The sequence below is a fragment of the Ctenocephalides felis genome, unplaced genomic scaffold (assembly GCF_003426905.1).
Source record: "Ctenocephalides felis isolate EL2017-DRISC unplaced genomic scaffold, ASM342690v1 CF-g0.4_SCAFFOLD_01170, whole genome shotgun sequence".
Lineage (NCBI taxonomy): Eukaryota > Metazoa > Arthropoda > Insecta > Siphonaptera > Pulicidae > Ctenocephalides > Ctenocephalides felis.
The window spans coordinates 15050471-15075012 of NW_020537324.1; the positions used below are offsets into that span (position 1 = coordinate 15050471).

The following is a 24542-nucleotide window of genomic DNA, read 5'->3' on the forward strand; positions in this document are numbered from 1 at the left end:
GAGTAAATTTTTCTCAAAAATGATAATCTTTTTTAAAAAAAATATTTTTCGTACGGGAAGTTCCAGCAATTTGCCTTAAGGCACGATGTCATGCACCTCAATAGTTATTTCCTTAATCACAATATCGGAAATAGCTATAGGAAATTAATACTTTCACCTGTGCATCAAGTATGAAAATTTTGGCATGTGTACAAGAATAATGCGATTAATTGTTGCATTTAAATACACACTCAACTTAATTGGATTATTATAAACAATTATCTTTATTTAAAACAGAAACAATATTTATACGTGTCTATTGTTAAAAGCAAAATTTAAAGATAATAATGTAAAAGAAATTAAATTTTAATTATAAATATTGCTTCTTATTGCATTGTTCAGATATTAATGATGATTCATCTCTCTGTAGAGAAATTATTGTTTTTTAATTCGCAGAGATAAGTTTCGATATTAAATAACATCTCAAAACTTTAATAACAAAATGTTTGTTCGCAGGTGACCAATGCATGGACCGCCTAAAGCCACGCGACCGGACCATGTGATTTGAACCAGACGCAAAAGTGGGGATGTCAAAATGTCCAATGTTGACAGTTGTGGTTCAGCGGTCGCCGAAAGCGGTAGCATCGCGGACAAGGCGCCGCCGTATTTGTCCAAATGTCACCAAGAAGAAGAAGGTTCGCAAAATCGAACCAAAACAAATAACAACGGTTCCATATCAAGGCGATTGAAGAAAGGTAGAGTGGCCGAACTCTCCAGCCGGTTTGACTGCCCGCCCGATCGCGTAGTGGTACGCGTACGCCGGAACAGGATCGAGGAAGTCAAGGTATGTCGTGCACCTAGTACTGCCCGGTCTTTCAGAAACGCTTCGAAAATGAATGATTCGAGCAAAACTTCCGCCGATGCCAAGAGGAAGCCGAGTTTTAGGAGAACCCCTGGAAAAGTCAGGGAAGCTGTTAGGAAACTGGAGAATTTCAAACTGCAGGAAAAAACAGTACCAGAAAAGGTTGAACCGAAGGAAGTTAAAAATCTCAATGAAAAACAACAGGTTGTCAAAGACAATAAATTAGAAGAAATAAGAGAATTAAAACAATCTTCTAAATATGGTAAATTATATGAAAAACTACGTTTAAAACCGACTGCTAAAGTCATGAAGAAACCGATGACTTTGCCTAAACCTGATCTAAAAACTCTGGAAAATAGCGCATTAAAAAACGGCAAAAGTTTATTTTTGAACCAACCACCTATTCAAAAAAAATTACAAACTCCCAACATAAAAGACAAAAATACTTCAAGCATATCTATTGAAGATAAGGAAAATCAAAACAATCTTTTACTGAGCGTAATTCCAGAAAAACCTATAGAGAGTCAAGAATCTCTGCAATCACCTCGAGTACCTCCCAGACCTTTCATGGAAAATACTTCTAATACCCAAAATTCTGAAGATGCTTTGTATACCAACTTATCTAACGAATGCAGTATTAAACAAGATATAAGTGACGAAGATAGGCTCTATCAAGAAATTAAATCTCGGATAAAGCCTAATCAATCGTTCCTATTTCGATCTATATCTCAAACTAATGATGTATATATGAATCTAGTGGAAATAGATGAACAACAGTGTGACAATATAAATAAAAGTGTAAATAATAGTGATAGTGTAAATAATAGTTATAATGATATTTATCTTAGGCCTAAACCGAATTCTTTGAACAATTCTAAATCATCTGTACATACATCAAATCTGTCTATAGATAACTCTATAGAGACTCTAAATAAATATGAAGGCGTCGTTTTGCGAAGAGATTTAGCATCAAGGAATGTAGATAACGAATATGATGAATGCCAAGATGTTACCATTGTAAAGAATATAAAAAATGGATCTGTTTATTCAGAAAGGCATTTATATCAGCGTTTATCTGACTGTTCCTCGAAACTGTACGACCATTTAAATTATGAAGAACATAATTACGAAGTGTGCAATGAACCTTTGCCACCCAGGAATGGTTTATCAACAAACATCAGGCATTCAAATTTATCTGAAAGCTCGGACGAACGTGTTTGTTCCCTATACGAAACAATACCGGCAGCCACTATTGATTGCGAAGGTAATTTCTCATAAATTAATACATTCTTTTCTCTTCTTAATTATTTTAATTGTGTTATTGTAGTTTTAATGGTTTAAACATGATTAACCATTAGTCCAGAATTAACTTTTACCACTTTCTACGTTTTTTGCAGTTACAAATTATGTAGGCAAATATTTGGCATTTTATTTATGACAGAAAATTTTAGTGAAACGGTAAATTCTATTAACACTTGGATTTTCGGTGCCACTTTGTCGAGTTCCTTGTTTTATATTGGTTCAATATACTTGTTGAATGAACTGTTTCGGTCACACGTAATGTAAATATTTTTTAAATAATTTAGCCAAAAATATTTTGTTGTGAAACCTGCATTTATTATTAAATAGGCAGTAATTCCAATTTCAGCAATAGAAAGCATCTATATCCATTAAACAAAATATTATTATTTATCATTAACAAATTCATGAACTGCTGATAAAGTTTTGAATTAAATATTATTATTATTAACTCCTCAGATTACTAATGATCAATATTTATTATTAGATGGTGAGACTGAGAACGTCTACGATGTTGTCCGAGGCGGTCGAGAGGAAGAAGAGTGCTACGAGTCCATTGGTGGCGAATCACCAATTCCAACCCCCAAAAAGTTATCTTCCAAAGATATGTTGCCTTTACGAAATTCGAACATGATTTCTAAACAAAGGTCGACGTCAGTGGATAGGGTATCACCATCGTTATCTTCGGATAGACAAAGTAACAGCCTGTATGGCGCCAACGAATTGAACGACCTGGACAGCGATGGATGGGAAGACATTCCGTCATCAGAATCGGAGCAAATTCGGCCTAGAAAAGGGCCAGCCGTTGTTATGTAAGATAACTTTATTTTAGTAGGTTATTTTTATAATGCAATATTTTGAAATATTTTTACACTTTACTTCAGAACGTATTTAACTCACCATGGCCCGAATTTTTGTTTTACATCCAAAAAATAAGGGAACAAAAATCAGTCATAACCTTATATACAAGTGAAAAATAAATTAATTAATTAACTTTCTGATATTAATGAATTAGCTTAATGTGATTTCCAAGTCACAGGGGTCTATAATATCGTGTATAAAAATTTTCTTTAAGGTTCAAAAACCCAGCAAAGACATAAATATTGATATTGTTTGTGTTGACATCTTCATGGAATTAAGATATATGCATCTTCTCACAAAAATAGCCATTTTTGGTAAAATGTCGAAAAATTAAGTAGAGAGTTAAATTATATTGACGATACACACTCAATGGCTAATTAATATTTTGAAAGAATAAAATTACTACAACGCCGATTTTGAAAGTCAGACTGTATAATGACATGATTATAATTTTCATCACTAAAAACAATATGCAATTTAATGTAGATTAGTTTTACTATATCAAAATTGATAAGTTTGGATTTAATCACTTTCATTCACCAAACTTTACATTATTTAGAGCTTTCAGTTGAAGAAATTAGGCATCTTTCAATAAAGATCTGTTGATTTATTGGAGATATTTGAAGTTTTTCACTAAGTTTTGGTGTATTGCAAATATTTCATTTAGGCTTATTGCAATCTAGTGGTCCTAGTGATCTAGTTTAGATATTTCTGTAAAGAAAACATATAAAGTATTATACATCGTTAGAAAGGTCTCAAAATTCTTCATTTTTTCCCCATATATCGCAACTTCGAATTCCGCACAGTGTGGCCTATGGGCAAGTTGCTATCGATAATATCCAATTTTTAAATGGGGCACCTTATATTAGTTTAAAATAGACTTGATACAGTTTCAGGGAAATTATTGTTTTAAACTTGAATAGAAAACAATATAGAGATAATAATATCACACTTGAGAATAAAACACTATCTAATACTATATTGTTCTAAATTAAAAACAAATTTAGAACAATATAGTGTTAGATCGATATCGTTAGATATAAGTGAGATCTACAAATTCTAAATCTAAAAAATCTGGTAAAAGATTCTTTTAACTGTGTGTTATTATTTTCACAAATTAGTATAAATGTCTTCGTAATAAATATAAGAATAACTAATCATATTTTAATCGTAATTTAACTTTTACAGAATTCGGGAGAGAGCCAGATGTCATCGAAGTCCTTCCTGGTCGCGTAAAGTTCGAAGGCAGAGAAGCAGAAAAGGTGCTAGGAGAAAGTGTAAGTAATTTTTTTTGTTAATATATATTTAGAAGGCGTTTAATAAAATAGCACATTGATTATTTAATTTTTTGTGATTGAAAATCCAATATGTATTTCGCCTGGACATATTTTATGGAGAGTGAAATTAATCTAGTGATGAATTATATACTCAAGGAAAAATATCTATGGGTTAAATTTAAAGATTACCCAAATACTTAAGTTAAACGGTTAAGAATTATCCAAATGCTTTCCCAGGACAATTTTGTGTATTTTTACTAACAAGGTAATTTTAATTTCCTTGTGAGGAAAAGCGTACAACAAACAACGACAAAAATAGTTTCAAAAGCTTTGTAAAAGCGAAAGTAACCATTCTTGTTTCAAACCATTACCTGAGTTAGACTTGAACGGTAGATGGACATACAAATAATATTGAGTTTGTTCATCACGAACACTCATATAGGTGTATATTTTGGTAATTACATTAGTAAGTTTTGGATAATTATAATATTTTAAAATATTTATCAAATGCTTCAATACATGCACGTGTGTTCCTATATGCGCGAATGATATCAGGAGCAATTTAGTAAGATACGTAAAATGAAGCCATCATCAAAATTAATTTAATTAACTAAAGTTTTTCAAATAATAACTTGAGAATATATTTGTTTTTATCATTTAATATATACTATAATTAAAATAACTATACCAAAGTAATAACAAGCCTGAAATTTTATTATTATCTTGCATACATCAATGGTATTTACATGCATCCCTAAAACGTTCGTCAAATTTGGCTTTGAAAATTAGGGAAGGATTAAAAGCTTATTTGATTACAAGAAAAAAATATTGCAATCAATCACATAATAATGTAGCAAAATATTATATATTCAGTTCTCAGAAATTAATAATTAAATTAATATATTTATAAATTAATTATAATTTATTTTATTTAATTATTAATATTGATATCATAAGCGAGTAACAAAGCATCATATATTATTACTTTCAACTTTTAATCAGATGTGCCGCCACCAAAACCTTAAAAAATAGTTAAAGCAGAAGTAAGAAATTAGGTTAACAATGTTATACAATTGAATTCATCATGTAATAAACATTGTAACGCATTTATGAAGTCTAGAGAAAGTGAATAAAAAATTTCTCCTTATTCGGTTGAGCCCACCTGCCGCTCTATTTAAATCCGCATGGCGCAATATTTACAAAGGTAACTTATTATTGATTTATCTCTTGAAGTAATTAGAGTATAAAATAATTACAAAAATACAAACAAATAATTTGATAGAAGAATAACTAGTCACAAAAATTAAATAAATTTAAATTTGAAACTTCTAATTTTTTATTTGATATAACATTTTAAAATATTGCCAATGCTTTTGTACAATTATTGTACTGTTAGGAAAAAGTATTAACTTCTTTTGTAGTTGATATTTATTTAAAAAAAAATATTATAGTTTAGATAGAAATAGTGTAAGGTGGGACACAAAGGTACAATTTGACTTTGAGCAATTAATTTGTGAGAACTGAAACCACAAATACCTGACTATATTCAATAAAACTCATCATTGACCTGTTAATTCATCATTGTAAGAATCTATTTTTTGCTTTTGTTCGAAAATTTGTCACCTAGTCCTTTTTACCCCATAGGCAAGGTAAAATGGGACGACAGACTTCAAACAAGTCCAATGTTTTATTTCCGATTTTTAAAGAATTTTACGAAATAATAGCTACCAATGCAAAATATAATTTTATGGGTACATTTTTTATAGAGATAATACTGTATATAACGTTGATCTGGTATTTTGTCAGAAATATGTATTCATCAGCAGAATTAGAATAACTATTAATTAGAATTATTTCTTGTAAAATTTTTTTTTTTTAAATTTATTCACTTTCTATTTACTATTTTTTATAGTTCACTCCTTTGGTAAAGGTTTAATTGGTTCTTTTTAGCCCACCCACGTGTAAGTTTTTTTATAATTTGAATAGAAGTGTCTATATCTTAAAATTATATAGAAACATTATTTCTGAGCAAAACTCTGGCAAATGATGAACTTCGTAACTTATCTAATTTCATTTGTCATAAATAATTTTTGTCGCCCTAAAATATTTACTATGACACACAGCTCGCATAACGAGTTTTTAAACCTTGGACAGAAGAATTTATATACACTCTTGTCCAAGCACATTAAGTTTTGAAGACTATAATTAAAACTATTCAAATAAGTGATATATAAATATGTTTCACCTTCCGATGTTATCAGTCTTGTTAATAACAATCGAAATGCGTTGTTATTCTCATATGAAAGTTCAATGTCACACACAGTCTTTATTCTTCCCACGTTAGAAGACATCGAATATTTTTAGAGGCGTTTACGATATCAGAATGTCCTAAGAAATATCTTTGCCACCCACTAATTATAGTATAAATAGTAAACACTTCTAATTAGAAAAATAATTTGAAGGTAGTCGAAAACCACAACTGAAAAACTTATATAGATCAGAAACACTGTTTCTCATTGTTAACTTTCTGAAACAGTTTATTTGTTGTGAGTTTCTGCAAAAAGTCTTATATATAATCCACACAATAATTTTTTATTACCAAATTTAATAATACAATATTTAATTAAAATATTGCATTTAGAAATTTGATTTTTTTATGATGCATTCAGTTGGTTTTATAAATTTGAAAGCCTTTTTTAAATTGGTTTGGTATTTAGTATTTTGTCTTACAAAGTATGAAGTGAGCTCTTGGAGTTATAATAAAATTGATTTAGGGAAATGATTTTTTATATTATTTATCAATAAACAGTCTGTGCAAACAAATTTTTAATATATATCCATTTTAAATATCATATAAAATTTTTCATTATATTGATTAACAGAATAAATTTGAATAATTTATCTATTTATATCTTTGATGCAAAAATTTATGTTAATGTCAACGAAATAAATTAGTGATTCATTTTACCAGTGAAAGTGAATAAGATCAAAAAAATACAAAAATTCCAAAAAGCTATAAAATAAACTTCTAAATTTAATATAATAAACTTAACATAGTTGACCATTTCATAACATGCCTTATTGACTTTGAATATTTTATTTATGGGAAACAATACAAAGGTTCAGAGAAATATTTCCATAGAATTTGTCAATAAAACGTCCTCAATTTGCATATCAACTCTATTAATTAACTCTCAGCTAGAATATAATGGAAAGTCAATATAATAAAAACTGTTAAATTAATACTCAGACGAGCTTTTGTGTAAAGATAGATTATTCTAATAAAAAGTTATTATGTATTGTTGAAACGATTTCATCGGAATTGTGGGAAAAATCAATTAATATCATGCACGGTTTGTTGAACGATGCAAATAAAATAATTGGATTTGTAAATAAGGTTAATCGTGAACGAATGCATAGTAATCATGATAGAAAAACATTGGAAATATATTGTGGAAAGGCTTGAATGCATTTTTGAAATAATAGATCAAGTGGAGACATCAATCACAGTACAGCTGTAATAAATTTTATTACTTGATGTATGTTAGATAAGAATTTTATAATTAAATAACTAGGTGTAAATATTATTTTGTCTCAAGTCAAAGTTTCATGAACTTTCCGATATGTGTTTGATAATAGACTTAGTCAATAATAATCAAAATTTAGCAACTTGAGTGTATTAATATTATCTTTGACTAATTATTTTAAAAATAATTATTTCACTTTTTATTAACAGCTATATATGCCCCGTGCGCGTGCTGTTTATTGTTAAAATTTTCAATGATTTTTTTATTCTTATTTTATGTAGGCCTATAACATTTCAGGATGTTTCTTAATACCATAAATTCTGCCACTGTACTCCACAATTTATTAAAATTAACAAAAAAAAAGTTAACATTTAAAGGGTATTTTGGTTTAGAATTTAAAAAAAACTAGTTTACTTTTTTAGATATTTTCAAAGTTGTACTATTCAAGAATATTTTTTAAATTTTAAATTATTTTCGGAAATATAGCCTTTAGACTACGACAATCATCCTCTGTTTCTAAACTTCTACTGGACCGATTTACTTGAATTTTTTACAGAATTTTCTATTTAGACTTTTCTTCGCTAATTATTTAATTATGTATATTTTAAAATTTAAATTATTTTCGGAGATAGAGCACGACAATCCCTCTCTGTTTCCTTCCTCAGCAAAATTTTAAACGCGTTTTTCTCGAAACTGTATTTTTCGAAACGATACCCACGATTTTTCAACTTCTACTGGACCGATTTACTTGGAATTTTTATAGAATTTTCTTTATAGACTTCTCTTCAGTATGAACTCATCCGCAAATACCGATTTTTACTTTTTTTTTAAATATCGAGTATATCAAAAAATTGTTGTAAAATACATATTTTTTTCAGATAGTTTCAAAAAATTCTCCGAACTTCATACGATTGCGAAATTATTCTAGATTAATATTATATTTAATTTTTTTTTCGGATTATTTATCGAGCCAAAATTATGGATATGATCAAGTTCCAATTTTTTGAGACCTAAGGGATCTATCACCTTCTAGAATTAAAACTTTATGACCTTATCTATGTTTATGACTATTTAAAATTTTTATTTTTTTTATATATTCTCAAAACAATAATTATAAAGTAAAGTAAATCGAACTATAGTAGAATCTTTGTTTGCCTTTTTTACAGCTTTTCAAACATCACATAAAATTTTTGCTTCTAGACTAGATTTTCCCCTAACTACGAAGAATCACACTGGTCTTTATCAAAATCTAATCAGCACGATTTCTTATATTTTTAGAAACAAATTTTAATTTTAATAAAATGAACAATTTTGCACTTATCTCCTAATTCTCAAGAAACGGCTGGGTCATACGATTTACAATACTGAGAAATATTAAGGCTTCCTGGATCTGGAACCATCAATCATATATGGGTCATTCTTCCTAAAAATTCTTACCAAAAATTTGTACGATTTGTAAAAAAATAACCCATATATCGTTTTTGGAGAAGACTTGAACTTCTTCAGGAAGTTAAAAATTAACAAGCGTTATAATTAAATTGGATACGATTGGATACTGTCGCATCCAATCATACAGTTATTATTACCTACTATAGTTTTTTCAAGTTCTTCCGTAATACATTCACCGGTTGACACTGATCGTTAATATTTGAATAGATTGATCACAATCAATAGATAATTTATCCATTAATTATCTTTTAGTATTTGTCTCGTCGGTTTGAACAGCAGGCGTCCGTACTTCGGGGCCTCACGTGGGTTTCTATGCCGACTGTACAACTCTTTTGCGGGCAATCGTTTCTCCTTGTCGAGCACTTTGTAGAAGAAAACAGAGCATTTATGAATGTTATCATAACATAAACATAAGATGGTGTCGAATTGTATTTCAAGGAAAAGATTAATTAGGAGCTGGTTGATATCCGAGCCAGTAATCGTTATTTTGATGACCAACAAAAATCCGAGTTAGGGTGATAGAGATATATAGAGTCACAATGATAGATAATATTAAACTTGTTAGATCAATTATCAAGTTCGAAATTATTTTCCGATTATTAATTATGAACTTGTTCATACCCGAGCCAGTAATCTTTATTTTGTTGATGACCAACTAAAATGAGAGTTAGGGTGATAGAGATCTATAGAGTCACATCGATAGATAATATATTTGAACTCATTAGATCAGTTCAAAAAAAGTTTACTTTTGAAAAATTGGGCATATCTATTAATTCTTATCCCGAGCCAGTAATCTTTATTTTGATGGCCAACGAAAATGAGAGTTAGGGTGATAGAGATATAGAGTCACATTGATAGACAATATATTTGAACTCGTTAGATTATGTATCAAGTTTAAAAGAAAAGTTTACTTCTAAAAAATAGAGCGTGTCTATTAATTGTTCGATTATTAATTATGAACTTGTTGATTCTTGGGCCAGTAATCTTTATTTTGAAGGCCAATGAAAATGAGAGTTAGGGTGATAGAGATATATAGAATCACAGTGATAGATAATTTATTTGAACTCATTAGATCATGTGTCAAGTTTTAAAAAAAAAGTTTACTTCTAAAAACTTGGGCGTGTATCTCTAAATTATTATCCGATTATTAATTATGAACTTGTTGATACCTGAGCCAGTAATCTTCATTTTGATGACCTATGAAAATGAGAGTGATAGTTAGAGTGATACTGCTCATTGTTTTTATTAAAATTCGCAGAATAAATGAATTGAACTAGTGGTGCATTGCATCGTGCCATAAGGCAAATTGCTGAAAGTCCCGTACTGTAATTTTATAATATTTTTTGAAAACTTTGAAAAAGATTAGATTTTGAGATTGTGGACATTTTATAAAAAAAGTTTTGAATTTTTTTTTTATATAATTTTGAATCTTTTTTAAATAATTTTCAAGTCGGTTGAACTATACTCTTAAAATTTTCAAGGACATCTGTTTGAATTATATAAGAGAACTTTAAACATTATAAATCTTGGTGCGGAACCCAAAGAAATCCCTAAAATCTTCACAAAATATCTGATAATTTGATGTGCATATATCTACTTCTTCTCTGAATCAATTTGGAGTTTAACTCAGCACCCAGACCTGCCATAGGTCAATACTACCCATTATGTCTAATTATCATTTTCGACCGCTAAATGCCATTTTATTCTTTTTTTCTGATTCTTCGAAGCTTCTGGTCCTGCTTCCCAAAAATTTAATCAGTCATCCGTCAACATGAAATGTTTTTTATATCATTCAAGACGGTCTTTCAAAAACTGAATTGCCAGAAACTATCGCACCTGTCTTTGTCAAAAACTAATCAGCACGTCCCCACATCATTAGGAGTCAAATGTTTTTAGAATCAATCCAGTCGGTTGATCCGTGATCTCAAAATCGTGGTCGAGAATTTGTATCCGAACAAACATACTTACAACACGCACACATACATACTACACACACATACATCAATTTTTTCTAAAGTACGCTAATATGTTCAGAATACTTTGAAACGAAAAGATATGCAAATAATTTTCTCGTTCTCGCAAAAGCTGAAAACCTGCAATTTTTGCCTCGTACCTCTAAAACGGCTGGATCTGTCTTTGCCAAAAACTCAATCTCAGTCTCCCCATCAATAGGAATCGAATGCTATTTGAATAATTCAAATCAGTGCTAACGAAAACATAATACATACACACATACATAGATTTTTGAAGGTATGCTAAAATGTTCAGAAACTTTTGTAACGTAAAGATATATTAAAATTTTCATTTTCGATTCTTGCTCTTACGTAGTTAGTGTCTATTTCAAGTCAAATTATTCAATACGCACAGTCTTTTTAGTTTCGATTTTTTTAAAAATAGTAGCATTTAACACGTATTTTGTTTATATTTTTTACAAAAATTCAGAACAATTCGGGACAAAAAATCTAAATGCGGGGTTTCTAAAAAATCGGTCAAGGTGGAAATCCGGGATACCCCCGGCCAATCCGCGACGTATAGTCTCATCAGTACTAGTCTACGATCATTTTCTTATATGTGAGTAATGAAGCAACATAGTTTCGATCCAGTAGGACAAAAAAATATTCGTCTGTTATGTATTACATCACTTACAAATGAGTAATCGTGCCGCTTGTCCCCGATCTCCTTTAATCTCGGAGTCAGTTCAATGCTGTGCGGTCTGCTGCGAGTAGAGCAGTACCTACAAACGAAACCAACATGCAACAAGTTGGTTGGCTCTGAGGTTGTTGATTCGCATTCGAGTTTAGCAATCGCATTCTACACATGGCGAACGACAAACGATTGTTTATTTAATATTACTAACAGGACATTTGTGCATATCAAATTAAATTAATTCGTGGTACTGTTGAAGCGAACTTCTTGTTACGAGGGTCAAATATTACTAAAAGTGAAAGTATAATACTTCAGGCCGGGTCGGGAGCGCATTGTTTGGGCTAAACTAAACGCATGCGGATCACAAAACCAAAGTTATTAATGTGCTGTTAAAATTTTGTGTTAAAATTAAGTGATTAAAGTGCAACAGTTAAATTGTGCCTTAATGTGTGTGTTCAAAAATATTAAATCCCATCCATAATTTCAATCTATTAATCTGTATGTATTATTGTTGTGCAAATCTTGACTTAATCAAAACGCATATTTTTCAATCATGCATTTATTCCACAAGGTTTTATTTCAAGCGTATCGTTTATATATGACAATTCGAAATAGAGATATTACGCAATTAGAGAGCATAGCGTGATGGCTTCACAATAGTCAGAGAATTTTAGATTTTACCCAATATAGAGTATTTGGTATTTCTTTACCGATGCACGATTACAGAATACAGATGTAGTGTTGCCGAATTTTTATTGTTACATTAGCATGAGAGACAAATTTGCATATAACTTGTTTTCGATTGACGCAATATTCTTGAGCGTCAAAAGCCAAACCCGAATTCACCTGCTATATTTGGCAAGATTATGATCAATCGGGTTGATCCGGATTTCTGTAACCATGAATCATTTTAAGGTTTATACTCATTTTATGATTTGACTGAATATTGGTGAGATTGTATTGAGATTAGACTTTTTGAATATTCCAAAGCAAATATTTAGACAAAAACCTATCTACTTGCAATGTATGTAACGAAGAGATATTAGAGGCATATTTGCCCAGACTTCTATCCAAATTTTTGAATATTATGAACAAAAAATATTGAATATCTCAATAAAGTTAAAAGAATCAGCATCTGAAAATGTACTTTTTGCTATTTGAAAAAGAAAAAAATTATAATGGGTCTGTTCCCCTAGGGCAGGTTCGTGAGCTAAGTTAAACTTCAACTTGATTCATGGAGTGCGAGAGATTTTTCTTTGCCATTTCACACCGATAAATGATAAATTCTGATTCCAAAAATATGCTACAGAAGTATATATTAAGTGGCAGTATTGTATTATATACTTAAATTTAAAATAACAATAGTAATTGATAGAAACCCTCAATTATTACGTTAAAGAATTACAGGAATTTAATTGTAAAGATTTTAAAACTATTTTGAAATCAGTTCATTTTATGACTTTATTTGAATTTTAATTGTTATTCTTTTTTTTATAAATCGTGTCTTCTAAGGATTTTATGAAATACGAATAAGTTTTTATGATTTTATCTATTTTTCTTGCTTATTCACCTGTTGCAGTCTCTAAAAAAATCTAATGAGATTATTTGATAACCAAGAAATCAGATATGTTCTATTATGAGCTATATTCAAACACACAAATATATTGTGATGATTATGAATTCTTATTCCAAAAGTATATAATAAATGTCAGTATTTTATACGTATATGTATACGTATATATTATATATATGTATATAGTATAATATAATATACGTATACGTATATGTATTTTATACGTTCAAATTCAAAGTAACAATAGTAATTTCACACAATTTATAGAAATACCCTATTTCCCTATTATTACATTGAAGGATTACTGAAATTTAGTTGTAAAGCTTTTAAAACTATTTTGAAAACAGTTTATTTTATGACTCTATTTGAATTTTAATTTTTAACTATTTTTATAAATCGTGCCCTTTAAGGATTTGCGAAAAAGTTTCTATGATTAAAAAAGTTTCCTGTTGCAGTCTCTAAAAAAATCTAACGAGATTATCATTGGATTATTTGATAAACAAGTAATTAGATATATCTTATTTTCTATTATAAATTCTATTATAAGCTATTCAAAGCTCACAAACACTAAAGTAAATGAAAAACAAAAATGCTTAAATGTGATATACTCTATAAGATGATATTATAGCCAGAATGATGATTATAATGAGGCAATATTTTCTTTTTCATTGAACTGACCCAATGACGTACAATAAAGTTGCAGAATTTTTATCTGTGTTATATTACTTGATGAACTTAAGCTGTTCACTTAGAAATTAGATTTTTGTACAGACTTTTAATTAATTTATTTAACTTTATTGTACTAAAAATAAATCGATTAAATCGAATATTACCCGACTTAATATAATTAAATACCATGATTCGCCATTTCTATTGACTATAGATTGAAATAGTAATGCATAAATTTGCATGAATAGAAAGAAAATATTGTTTTGTATCAATTATCATAACGGTATAAAATTACGTAACTCATCCCATAAATGCAAATTATAATTAGTAATGCACATAATATATATTTGTTATATTAATCATAATAATAATTGCATCTATAAATACAAAATGTAATTTTCCTATTAACTTTGGTATTTGAACTCGTTTTCTATAAATAAACCTACATGACAAATAAAAATGCTGGAGAGCGGCAATGGCTGAACAAGCTCATAATCTTCATTGTCGTTATGAAGGTCGTCATTTATATTCTTGGTTCCCATTACCTCAGAATTTCATAAATATGGAAAATTAATAGCTACAGTTAGAAAGCGTCTGAGTAATAATTTTATAACTGAACAATGAGTAGCTAAATATTTCTAGATAAGTGGCCTGACTTAATGGAACTTAAAACAAGTGAGTTAGGAAAATTCTGGCAATTGAAAGAAGTTTGATAGATACAATCTGATTTATGAATCATCAATATACAAATTTTGAGGCTCAAAAGTATTTTGACATATTTTTAGAGTAGGGCGAGGTACAAAGATCCAATTTTACTTCAAGCAATTATGCAGTAAGCCAACTACATAAAAACAAATAACACATATTAAACAAACAACTATCTAATTATATTCGGTAAAATTCTCACCTAATTCCTCATTGTAAAGCTAACCTTTTTTGCTATTTTTCAAAAGTTTGTCTGCTAGTCTTTATTCTATAGGGGAAAAAATGGGTCAGCCACGGGGCAAAAAGATCCACCTTTTTACTTTTAAGTTTTGAAGAGATTTTATAGAATAGTAGCATCATTATTTAATCTTCTTATGTAAACCGGTTTAATTATTAGGTTGAACAACAAACTAAAAATCATTATTAATATATGTATTTTAAACATAACAAACAAACAATTTTATCAACTTTTACTAGAATCAAAAATCTAGCTCAAGAAGGATTTCTGGTTAATTTATCCTATTCGGACTCATTGTAAAATAAATGTTGCTATTTTAATTAAAGTGAATTATTTCAAATAAAATTTCAAAATGCCAATTTTGTTCGAAAAACATATTTTATGGCTATATTTTTCTATGAAGATCGTACCAAAAAATAAATTAACTACGTCGATTGTAAACTACAATTGATGGCACTTTATATCAAGCATTTTAATTTCCTCCTTAATAAATGTTTCATCAGCAATCATGATATTACTTATTATTTTTGATCAATCATTTTCAATTAAATGAACTGCCAACGATTGCTTCAAGGTTTTCGACTAGGGAATGCATATCGAAATTTATATACTAATAAACAAAATTAAAATTATTAAATAAATTAAATTAAATTAATAAAAATACTAAAGAATAAATGCATATATATATAATCCCAATGCATTCATATATTTTTTGTATAAAATTGCCATAAAAACGAAAGATGATTTATTATCTCTTTAATAAACGATATATAATATGGGGTCAAGATGTCCTTGGCTATACCAAAATGAATATCATAAAGTTTTGATTATTAGCCATTAGTAAATTTTAAGTTTCATTTATAAGCATAGAACCGGTACTGACATAATTCTTGATCTTGATTTGATGCGCATAAATTAATATAATTTGCAAAATAAAACATAACTCACACTTAACAAGACTATTATGCAACTATAGTAGAAACAATAGACAAATATATATAAATATATATATATATATATACATAATATATATATATATATATATATATATATGATAATTAAGTAAAATATGTTATACGTGCTTATAGAAAAAAATAAATTAAAAAAAAATATTTTCAAAAAAAAAATTAAATAAAAGTTTAGTTTTATTAATTTATTAATTAAATTTATGAGAGTATTTTCATAATTACTTGAAAATATAAAATTATATTCTATAATAATTGCAGCGTTCACTCCTTTAAGTTTTATATTTGAGATGCTTATCCTCTGTAATTTTTCTATATATCATAATTAAAACGTATTTGCTTTTGAAAAAATCCATATTTGAAATAATAAACATAATCATTTGATATTAAGTATTTAATTGTCTTTCCATAGTAATAGTATTGAAGAGTTCTAATCAAGTACAATATTTTTGAAATCATTCTTTTCATTCTAAGATTTCTTAAGATTTATTTAAAACAGCTCTTCCATATGCGTATTGTATATTTATATATGTATATATGTATATACATACGTATATATGTATATATACGTATATATGTACATATGTATATATGTACATATGTATATGTATGTATATATGTATATATATATATACATATATGTATGTCTAAATATAAAAAAATGTATCAAAATAATTTAGATAACAACCTATTCACGCCACCGATGCGTAAACTATTATTAATGCAGACTTCGTAATAATTCGAACACGAATGTTCTTCATATTTTACAACACATATGTGAAATATGATGTAATGTAGTTGACATTTATACACCAATTTAACCAATTTATTGTCATACTTTATGCATTCGAATAACTGCGTTTGGAATTCCATAATGCAATTCTTTATCATTTGTTATATTCAACAACCAATCATTAAAAATTTATGTATGCTATGTCTGTGACTCGCTCGCAAATATCAAATATCATAATGTATTGGTATGTTTTCCTTTTTTATAAACTATAGTCGATTCGAGAAACATTAGCGATATTACTAAATATGTGTTTATATATTAGAGCTAATCAAGTTAGCAGCCATCGGTAATATTATTATTATATATACATTACGCATTCCAAATATTTTAAAACTATCATGTATTTGAATATAGTACTTATATTTTCAGTTAGCATTTTGGATGCTTAGGATATTTTGATAGCAAAAGTGAAAATCACTAAAATTATACGTAATATAAGTTAATAATAAATTTTATTCTTGATCTGCTTGACAGAAATTAGCAATTCTTTGTAAGATTAGTCTTGTTCTAAATAGCAAATTAGTAGCAATTTTGAATTATGTACTTTTAAAGTACAATGTTCTAACGTACGTAAGTTCTAAGCATTTAATAACAGAAATAAATATTAATTATTTTTATTTTTTGACATATTCATTTTTATTTCGTTAGCCAATATTTGGTAAAAATGTATGCAAGTTGCGTGTACACATGAGACACTTGGCTGATTCTCCTGTCAAACAATGGAAAGTTGTTCATTGTATGAAACGTGCGATCTATAAGAAGATCCCTAATTTTACGATGACTTTCATATATTTCTTTAATGGTACTGATATCTATTACTTGTTTAATGTCAGAAAGCTATCGCTAACAGAACAACAAAATATTTTCTGCCAATAAATGTTCAGTTTTTATTCTTGGATAATTGGGTAATAATGAGTCTGTAAAAATTGTAGGATATTTAAATAATCTTTGCAAAACTAAGTACAACCCTCTATCTCTTCTCCCATATCATTATCAAATTTGTGGGGTGCAGAAACTTTCCGTACCGTAATTAAAAATCTTGGTACGGAACCCAAAAAAATTTACACAAAATTTGTACACATTATTAAAATCTCTTTAATATATCTGATGATTTGATGTACATATGTCCAATAAACATTTTTGACCGCCAAATGACATTTTTTAACTTATTTTTATTGAGAGTCCATAACCGCTGGACCTGTCTTCTCAAAAATTCAATCAGTTTTTCATCTTGTCAATACAAGTAAAATGTTTTTTGAATTATTAAAATCGGACGCACCGTTTTCTTAAAAACTGAGTTACCGTTTTGGCACTTTTTGCCCCGTATCTTCGGAACGGCTAGACCTGCCTTTGCCAAATACTAATCAGCACGTCTCCCTATCAATACAAATCGAATGTTTTTTAAATTATCTAAATCGGTTGATCGGTCCCGAAATCGTTGACGAAAGTTTGTATCTGCACACACACACATACACATACACACATACATATACATCCATTTTGTTTAAGGTATACCAAAATGTTCAAAAACCTTTGAAACGTAAAGAAATTTTTGTTTTCGATTTTTTTGCGATTACTATAACTTACCCTAGGGGAAGTTAAAAACACAAATTTCTAGGCTCATGTTAATAATATATTCTGTTTAATTACCTATGATGGGTTACAACTAAATTCGCAAAATAGCAAATAGTATTTACTTTTGGTGTTCTTTTAAATATTTTTCTAAATATAAATATTTATAGTAAACAAATTTCATATGTCTTGTGTTGATTTAAATCGATTTCATATTATAATATTTTATATTTTACGATAAACTCATGATAATCGTTTTAAATTTTAAACAAAAATTTGATATTTTAGCACAAATGTCTATTATCAAATAAATTCTGCACTAAAAGATGCGAAAAGGTGGAGACGCCAATACTAAGACGTCATCATATATCGTATATAACTACATATAGAGCTTTTTATTCTGTGTATGATTTTAAAAATATGCAAATGAGTTTCAATCATATTTTATCGATTAAAAAATAAATAATAAATCTTTATCATCATCAGCAGTTATTTCTTAGCTTCTTTGGTTATACATTCCCCGGTTTTCTTTTCTTATTGTTGAATATATTTTATCATGAATACTGCAAATTTTCATTCGTTTCTTTTATCATGTTATCAATGCAATCAAATGCTTTAAATATATGCAGCATGATTCAGAACGCGAAAGGTATTTATGATCGTAACATCGTGATTTTTATCATGTGGTAAAAATTTCAAGAAAGTTTTTCTACAACTGTAGTAAAATAATAAAAAATAGTTATTTTTAAATATGATGAAATTCTTGTATTTAAATTAATTTTTGTATTGAAAAATTATCCTTTGTAGTTAGAAAAAAATATAAAAAATAAAATAAAGACTATTGGTCTTGAATTTTAGCTTTATTCCATGAAATAGTTCTTCTATTCAATAATTTCGAAATCTGTTAATATATTTCTTAAATGAGCTATTACTTGATGATTTGATTCTCAAAATACTATTCAAGACGTTGTGAAATATCATGTTCGCTTTCTAAGATCAGAAATACCATCAGCAATTTTTACGCATTGCCTTACGATAATATCGCACGAAGAAATTACATGATGACCTCTGAGGTCTTTGTTCGTGCGAAAATATGTTCTTTATAATTTGTAATATTTCCGTGTATATATTTTTTTAATTTATAAAGCAAGTAATCGATAACACTTATGATATCCCAAGGCTAAAATACAAAATAAAGTATGCATTTTATATCATGTAGCATTAAAGTGAAGTGCATATGATGCACTTTTATTATATATTAAGTTAATCGATTATTTTTACCTTCATTTTATCGAGAATGTGACAGAACCAGTTCACTCGAGCGAAAGTGACTTTGTACTTTTATCAACGCCTTAGGAATGCAAATATTTTCATTTTCACCATAATATTTCTTATCGTTGTAATGTGCTTGTAATTAATCGTAACTGGTACAGGTACACTTCATAAATACTAGAAGCGTTAATAAGAAAGGCTTTGAAATAGAAAGTTACAAGGAAATTAGTTTGAATGCAAAAAACGTAAATTTTCAATGACTATGATCGGAAGGTTGACGATCGGAATTAAGATAATGGTCATATATTTGAGGTATAGTGATAGTATACTGAAATCCTTAGATATGTATAATATATTTACTCGTTTGGTTTTCTTATCCTTTAAATATATGACTTAAATTATTCAATGTATAATGTCTGCTTTATGTAATACTTACATATAATAAATCCAGAATAAGTACATTTAGGAAATAGTCATTTCAAGTAAGAGTACAGTGCACTGTTCTTAGTTATTATTTTTATGTTTGATCTTGTAGTTATGTAACATTTTCAAAAAAAAACAATAAATTTTACATTTTTGTCTCGTAACTAAAAATACACGTGATGTTTGGTTGGAGAGAGATGGGGGGTATTTTTGAATATCACCATGTATCACAAAAGGGGAGGGTGGGTTGAAAAATTTTTAAAAAATCAATTACGTGATTAATGGACGCCCCCTAATATTACGTTTTTGTACTTAATTTGTTTAATAATGTCATTCTATTTGAATTTACTGAATGTAAATTTAAAAATTATGATTCCAAACTTTGTCATCATTCTGAAAAATGTGTATAATTGTGAATTGAATTATTCATTACTTTATCTCATACATCATCAAGATTTTGTCAATCTTCAGATGTGCCATTAACAAAATAAAGAAATCTTAACCTGGGTCGTCTTACTAAAATTTCAAGTGACATTTAAAATATAATCATGTGAAATTCTGTGACAAGACATGGGAACAATCAGTGGAGAAACAGTGATAATGCGAATACTATCGCTTACAATAAATGTTTTGTGTGGGCTCGGATATTTTTGCAAATGTTGAGCCGAGTGAGAAGTTAGTTCCCCGGAATGTCGTCGGTCGGCTTGTGGGGCAATTGTCTTCCGAGCACGACGCCCAGGAAACGAAGACCGAGGCCCCAGTGCGCTGACCAAGGTACCCAGAGTAAAGGATTATTTTGTTAATTTTGGAATATAACTTCTTGTGTTGCTTGCAAATAATAATGGCATTATTTCTAGGAAATTTTTGCATAAGTTTAAATACTTATATGCACGCGAATAGATTTTTCTACCGTTTACATAGCATTTTTCTTGTATGATAATTTTAGAATTAGTTCAGTCATTATAGTAAGTTTACCTCGGAATTCGAGATACCCAGCTGTAAGTCTGTAAATACTTGTATATTAACACCCTAAAGTTGTCTCAAAACCTACATATGGTATTGACACCCCACTATGTAGGTTTTGAGACAACTTTAGGGTGGCAATATACAAGTATCTACAGAATAACAACTGGGTTTCTCGAATTTCAAGATTCTTACCTAATTTAAGCTTAAATGACTGGACTAAATATGTATAATAGGGTGAGGTGCCTAAGTTGTACCAATGCTCAAGTTGTGCCCTCTGTTAGGTTTAGACCAATTATCAGTAATTATTAATTACCATATAGAACTATTTTGTTGATTAATTTTTTTATTTTTGATTTTACGATTGCTGGCCCATTTTGCAAAACTGAATAAATTTAATTAAATGACTCAGTTGCAAGCCTTTTATGGTGAAATAATATGATTCTGATTTTTTTCTTACTAATATTTATTTGGAGAGTGTATTACGGATTTTTTCAAAAAATGCAGAGAAATAATGGATGAATACAATATTTCATAAATTTTGCTTAAAATTGAAGTGACCGTACGTTTTATTTTTATGAATTATTCAAAGATTCTATTCACGGATTTTTACAAAGTTTTGCCGTTTTTTTTTATGAAATCTTCAAAGATATCTTTCTTATTCAAAAATATCCCCGGATTTTTCCTGGGCTTTTTGAAGATCAATCCTGTGTTCCGAGCTTTTGTAAGAGCAATAATAAAGTTGTAACTAAAAGCCAATAATTGCGATTCAAAAAAAAGATTTATTTAAAAAAACTCTGATTTTTATTGTGTCCTTAAGAAGTATTTGTTACTTTAAATCGTGTTTGAGTTATGAACTTCTCGAACGAGGAATTTATGTTTTTTAGCATAAAGAACATCCCCCTGCCCCTCCGTCTCGGATTAGCAAAACTAAAAGTAACCGTCCTTTTTTGTTTAGTTTTACTTCAATTGAATTAAATACTAAATATCTATTTTTTAAGAGGTACGACTTAGGCAACCTTACTCTATAGGTATATTGCAGGTTTCCGTTCTATATTTTTATCTCTCTTAAAATCATCGTAAAATTTTTAGAATTGGAAGAACTATTGGTTATAATATATCTTGAAAAAAAATATTGTTTATACTGCAGAAAGGTATAAAACAATTTGTTTTTATTATTATTATTATTTTTTTATGTGGAAGTTGTTCAGCTTGTTTAACGTTTTTCCTTAACAATTTAATTATGAATTAATATTGAAATAATTTATTTCTATTTACATGCATATGTACTCGATATTTCCCAATACGGGTTCTGTTCGACAACTTTCATTACGATAATTCGTAGTAAATCAATGCTATGTTTATTATTACAAGATTGTTAATACTAAGATATTGAACAGACGGTTTCATTTCAAAGGTGTCGAACTACATGAGCAATTGTAAATAATTTGTTGTGCTGATAACATTAAATGCGTATTTAAAATAACTAAGAGTGGTTAATGTGAACTGCAAGCAAATAAGAAGAAATTATAATTCCGATTAATGAAATAAAATGTACGGTTTTATGATGTCTATGACTTCTAATAGTCAAATAATTTTGGCTTCGACAGTTTTTGTGTCTTCTACATCGTCGCACTTTTTCGTCTGGTTGGATGACAATACTAATACTATACCTATAAAACCTCCAATCCTACAAAATGAACAACATGAATATGAAAATACAAAAACTTGTGTGGATGAAAACCCAGGAACATCTGGTTTATCAGAGAATCAGAACCAAACTACTCTCAGGTTAATTTCTGGATCTAATTTGGAAGATCATGAATGTCAAGAGATTGTCCTTTATGTCATTGGTATGAAAACGACAAAAAAATGATAATAATAATATAATAATTAAGAACAGTATTTTAATTTACTATATATATATAATATATATATATATATATATGTGTGTGTGTGTGTGTGTGTGTGTATAGATGCAATTATACATTTAATGAAAAATTATTTACTATTATCAAATTTTTTACTATACTTCGGTATGTCCAAATCTTATCATTCCTACAAAAACATGAACTAATCAATGTGCTATTTTTAAATATATTTAGAGGTTATTTATATAATATTTATTTTGCTTAAAATATCAAATCCTCTTATAAAACCTCAAAAATAAATTGCTTTCTTTCATTTCACCATGTCTTCATTATCTGTCATAACTTTGAACTTCAGAATCTGTTACTGGCAAATAATATTTATGAGTCAATAAGCATGATTTATTTCATTCTCAAAATAACACAATGAATCAATTATCTTTTAGATGAAGAAAACAACAAATTTAGTCATCATTATGAATCCCTGCCACCAAATTCTTCACCACCACCAGTTCACGTGGAAACTAGTCATACGATACCATTGGATTATGAAAGTGATTCCTTTGATAGTGATTCGGATTCAGATGGATCATCTAATATTAGGATGCATGTAAGCAAAAATATTGATAAAATAAAATAACATTTAAGAAAATATAAAGTTACATTACACTGTATTAAATTGTTGAAAATAATTTTTAACAAATAATAAATTATTTATTAGAATTTCCTAGAAGCACCATTATCATGAAGAGTTCAAAACTAAGCAAAGAAAATGTCTGTTTTTCAAATTTATTAAAGAACATTATTTCTCGACTATTGAATAATTATCTATTAATGCTACTAATTATATATTATGCCATAATATTTATATCTGTATTTGCCTTTAGAATGATAGTGGCGTGGACATGGACAATTGTCGCCTTCCTGAACCACCACCCAGTAGCACCCAGTCCTATTCCCTCAGCAGATTTGCAACCGCCGCCAGTCGCAGATGAAGAACCCGTCGCAGCAACTGGTCATTAACAAAAAACGATATCTCTAAAAGTCTTAGCCGAATCAAAAAGACAAACCACAAACATAATAGAAATACAGACACTTCTAGTGCTGTTATAGACAAAACACTTTATCACGACATATAGAGTCCAACCAAGCAGACAAGAAGCCAGAACACCCACACCTCACGCATCAAACGATTTCATACATTTATATAACAATGCAACACATAATGGTGGTAGCGAACAATATGCTAGTGCTGCTGACAAGAATAATAGTCTTTCTAGAAGCAAGTATGGTCATTCAAAACAAAATCCGAAGAAGCACTTCAGCTATAATCGATAAGGGTTTAATGGAAACTCAGAATACGGTTTGCAGTCATCGAAGTCCACATTCTACCCTTACAGACTCTGTAGATGTTGATTCTGGGTTCAGCACTGGGTACGTAATAAAAGATCAATATTCATATTTTTTACTAAGTTTCGTAAAATTTCTTTGATTTTTCATTGTTTCTGAATCATTCTTTAGCTTGAGGTTTATATTATAATTCGATTACAATTTTATTATTATTTTCTACTTTCACAGTAGCGAAAGGTTTGTAAATTCCG

At 28.7% G+C, this 24542-nt stretch overlaps 2 protein-coding genes across 2 annotated transcripts in view; both read left to right on the plus strand.

Moving 5' to 3' along the window:
* The first annotated feature begins 524 nt into the window (after nt 1–524).
* Nucleotides 525–23936, plus strand: LOC113366889. The gene is made up of 5 exons (XM_026608535.1): nt 525–2105; nt 2628–2952; nt 4190–4278; nt 23388–23551; nt 23829–23936. Exons 1-5 carry the CDS (start codon nt 575–577, stop codon nt 23934–23936), a joined length of 2217 nt encoding a protein of 738 aa, XP_026464320.1. The 5' UTR covers nt 525–574.
* Nucleotides 23937–24166: 230 nt separating this feature from the next.
* LOC113366890 (odorant receptor Or2-like) overlaps nt 24167–24542 on the plus strand; it is a 10117-nt gene continuing 9741 nt past the window's right edge. The window contains exon 1 of the mRNA XM_026608536.1: nt 24167–24375. Coding sequence (XP_026464321.1) covers nt 24167–24375 — 209 coding nt within the window. The remainder of the gene's footprint in view (nt 24376–24542) is intronic.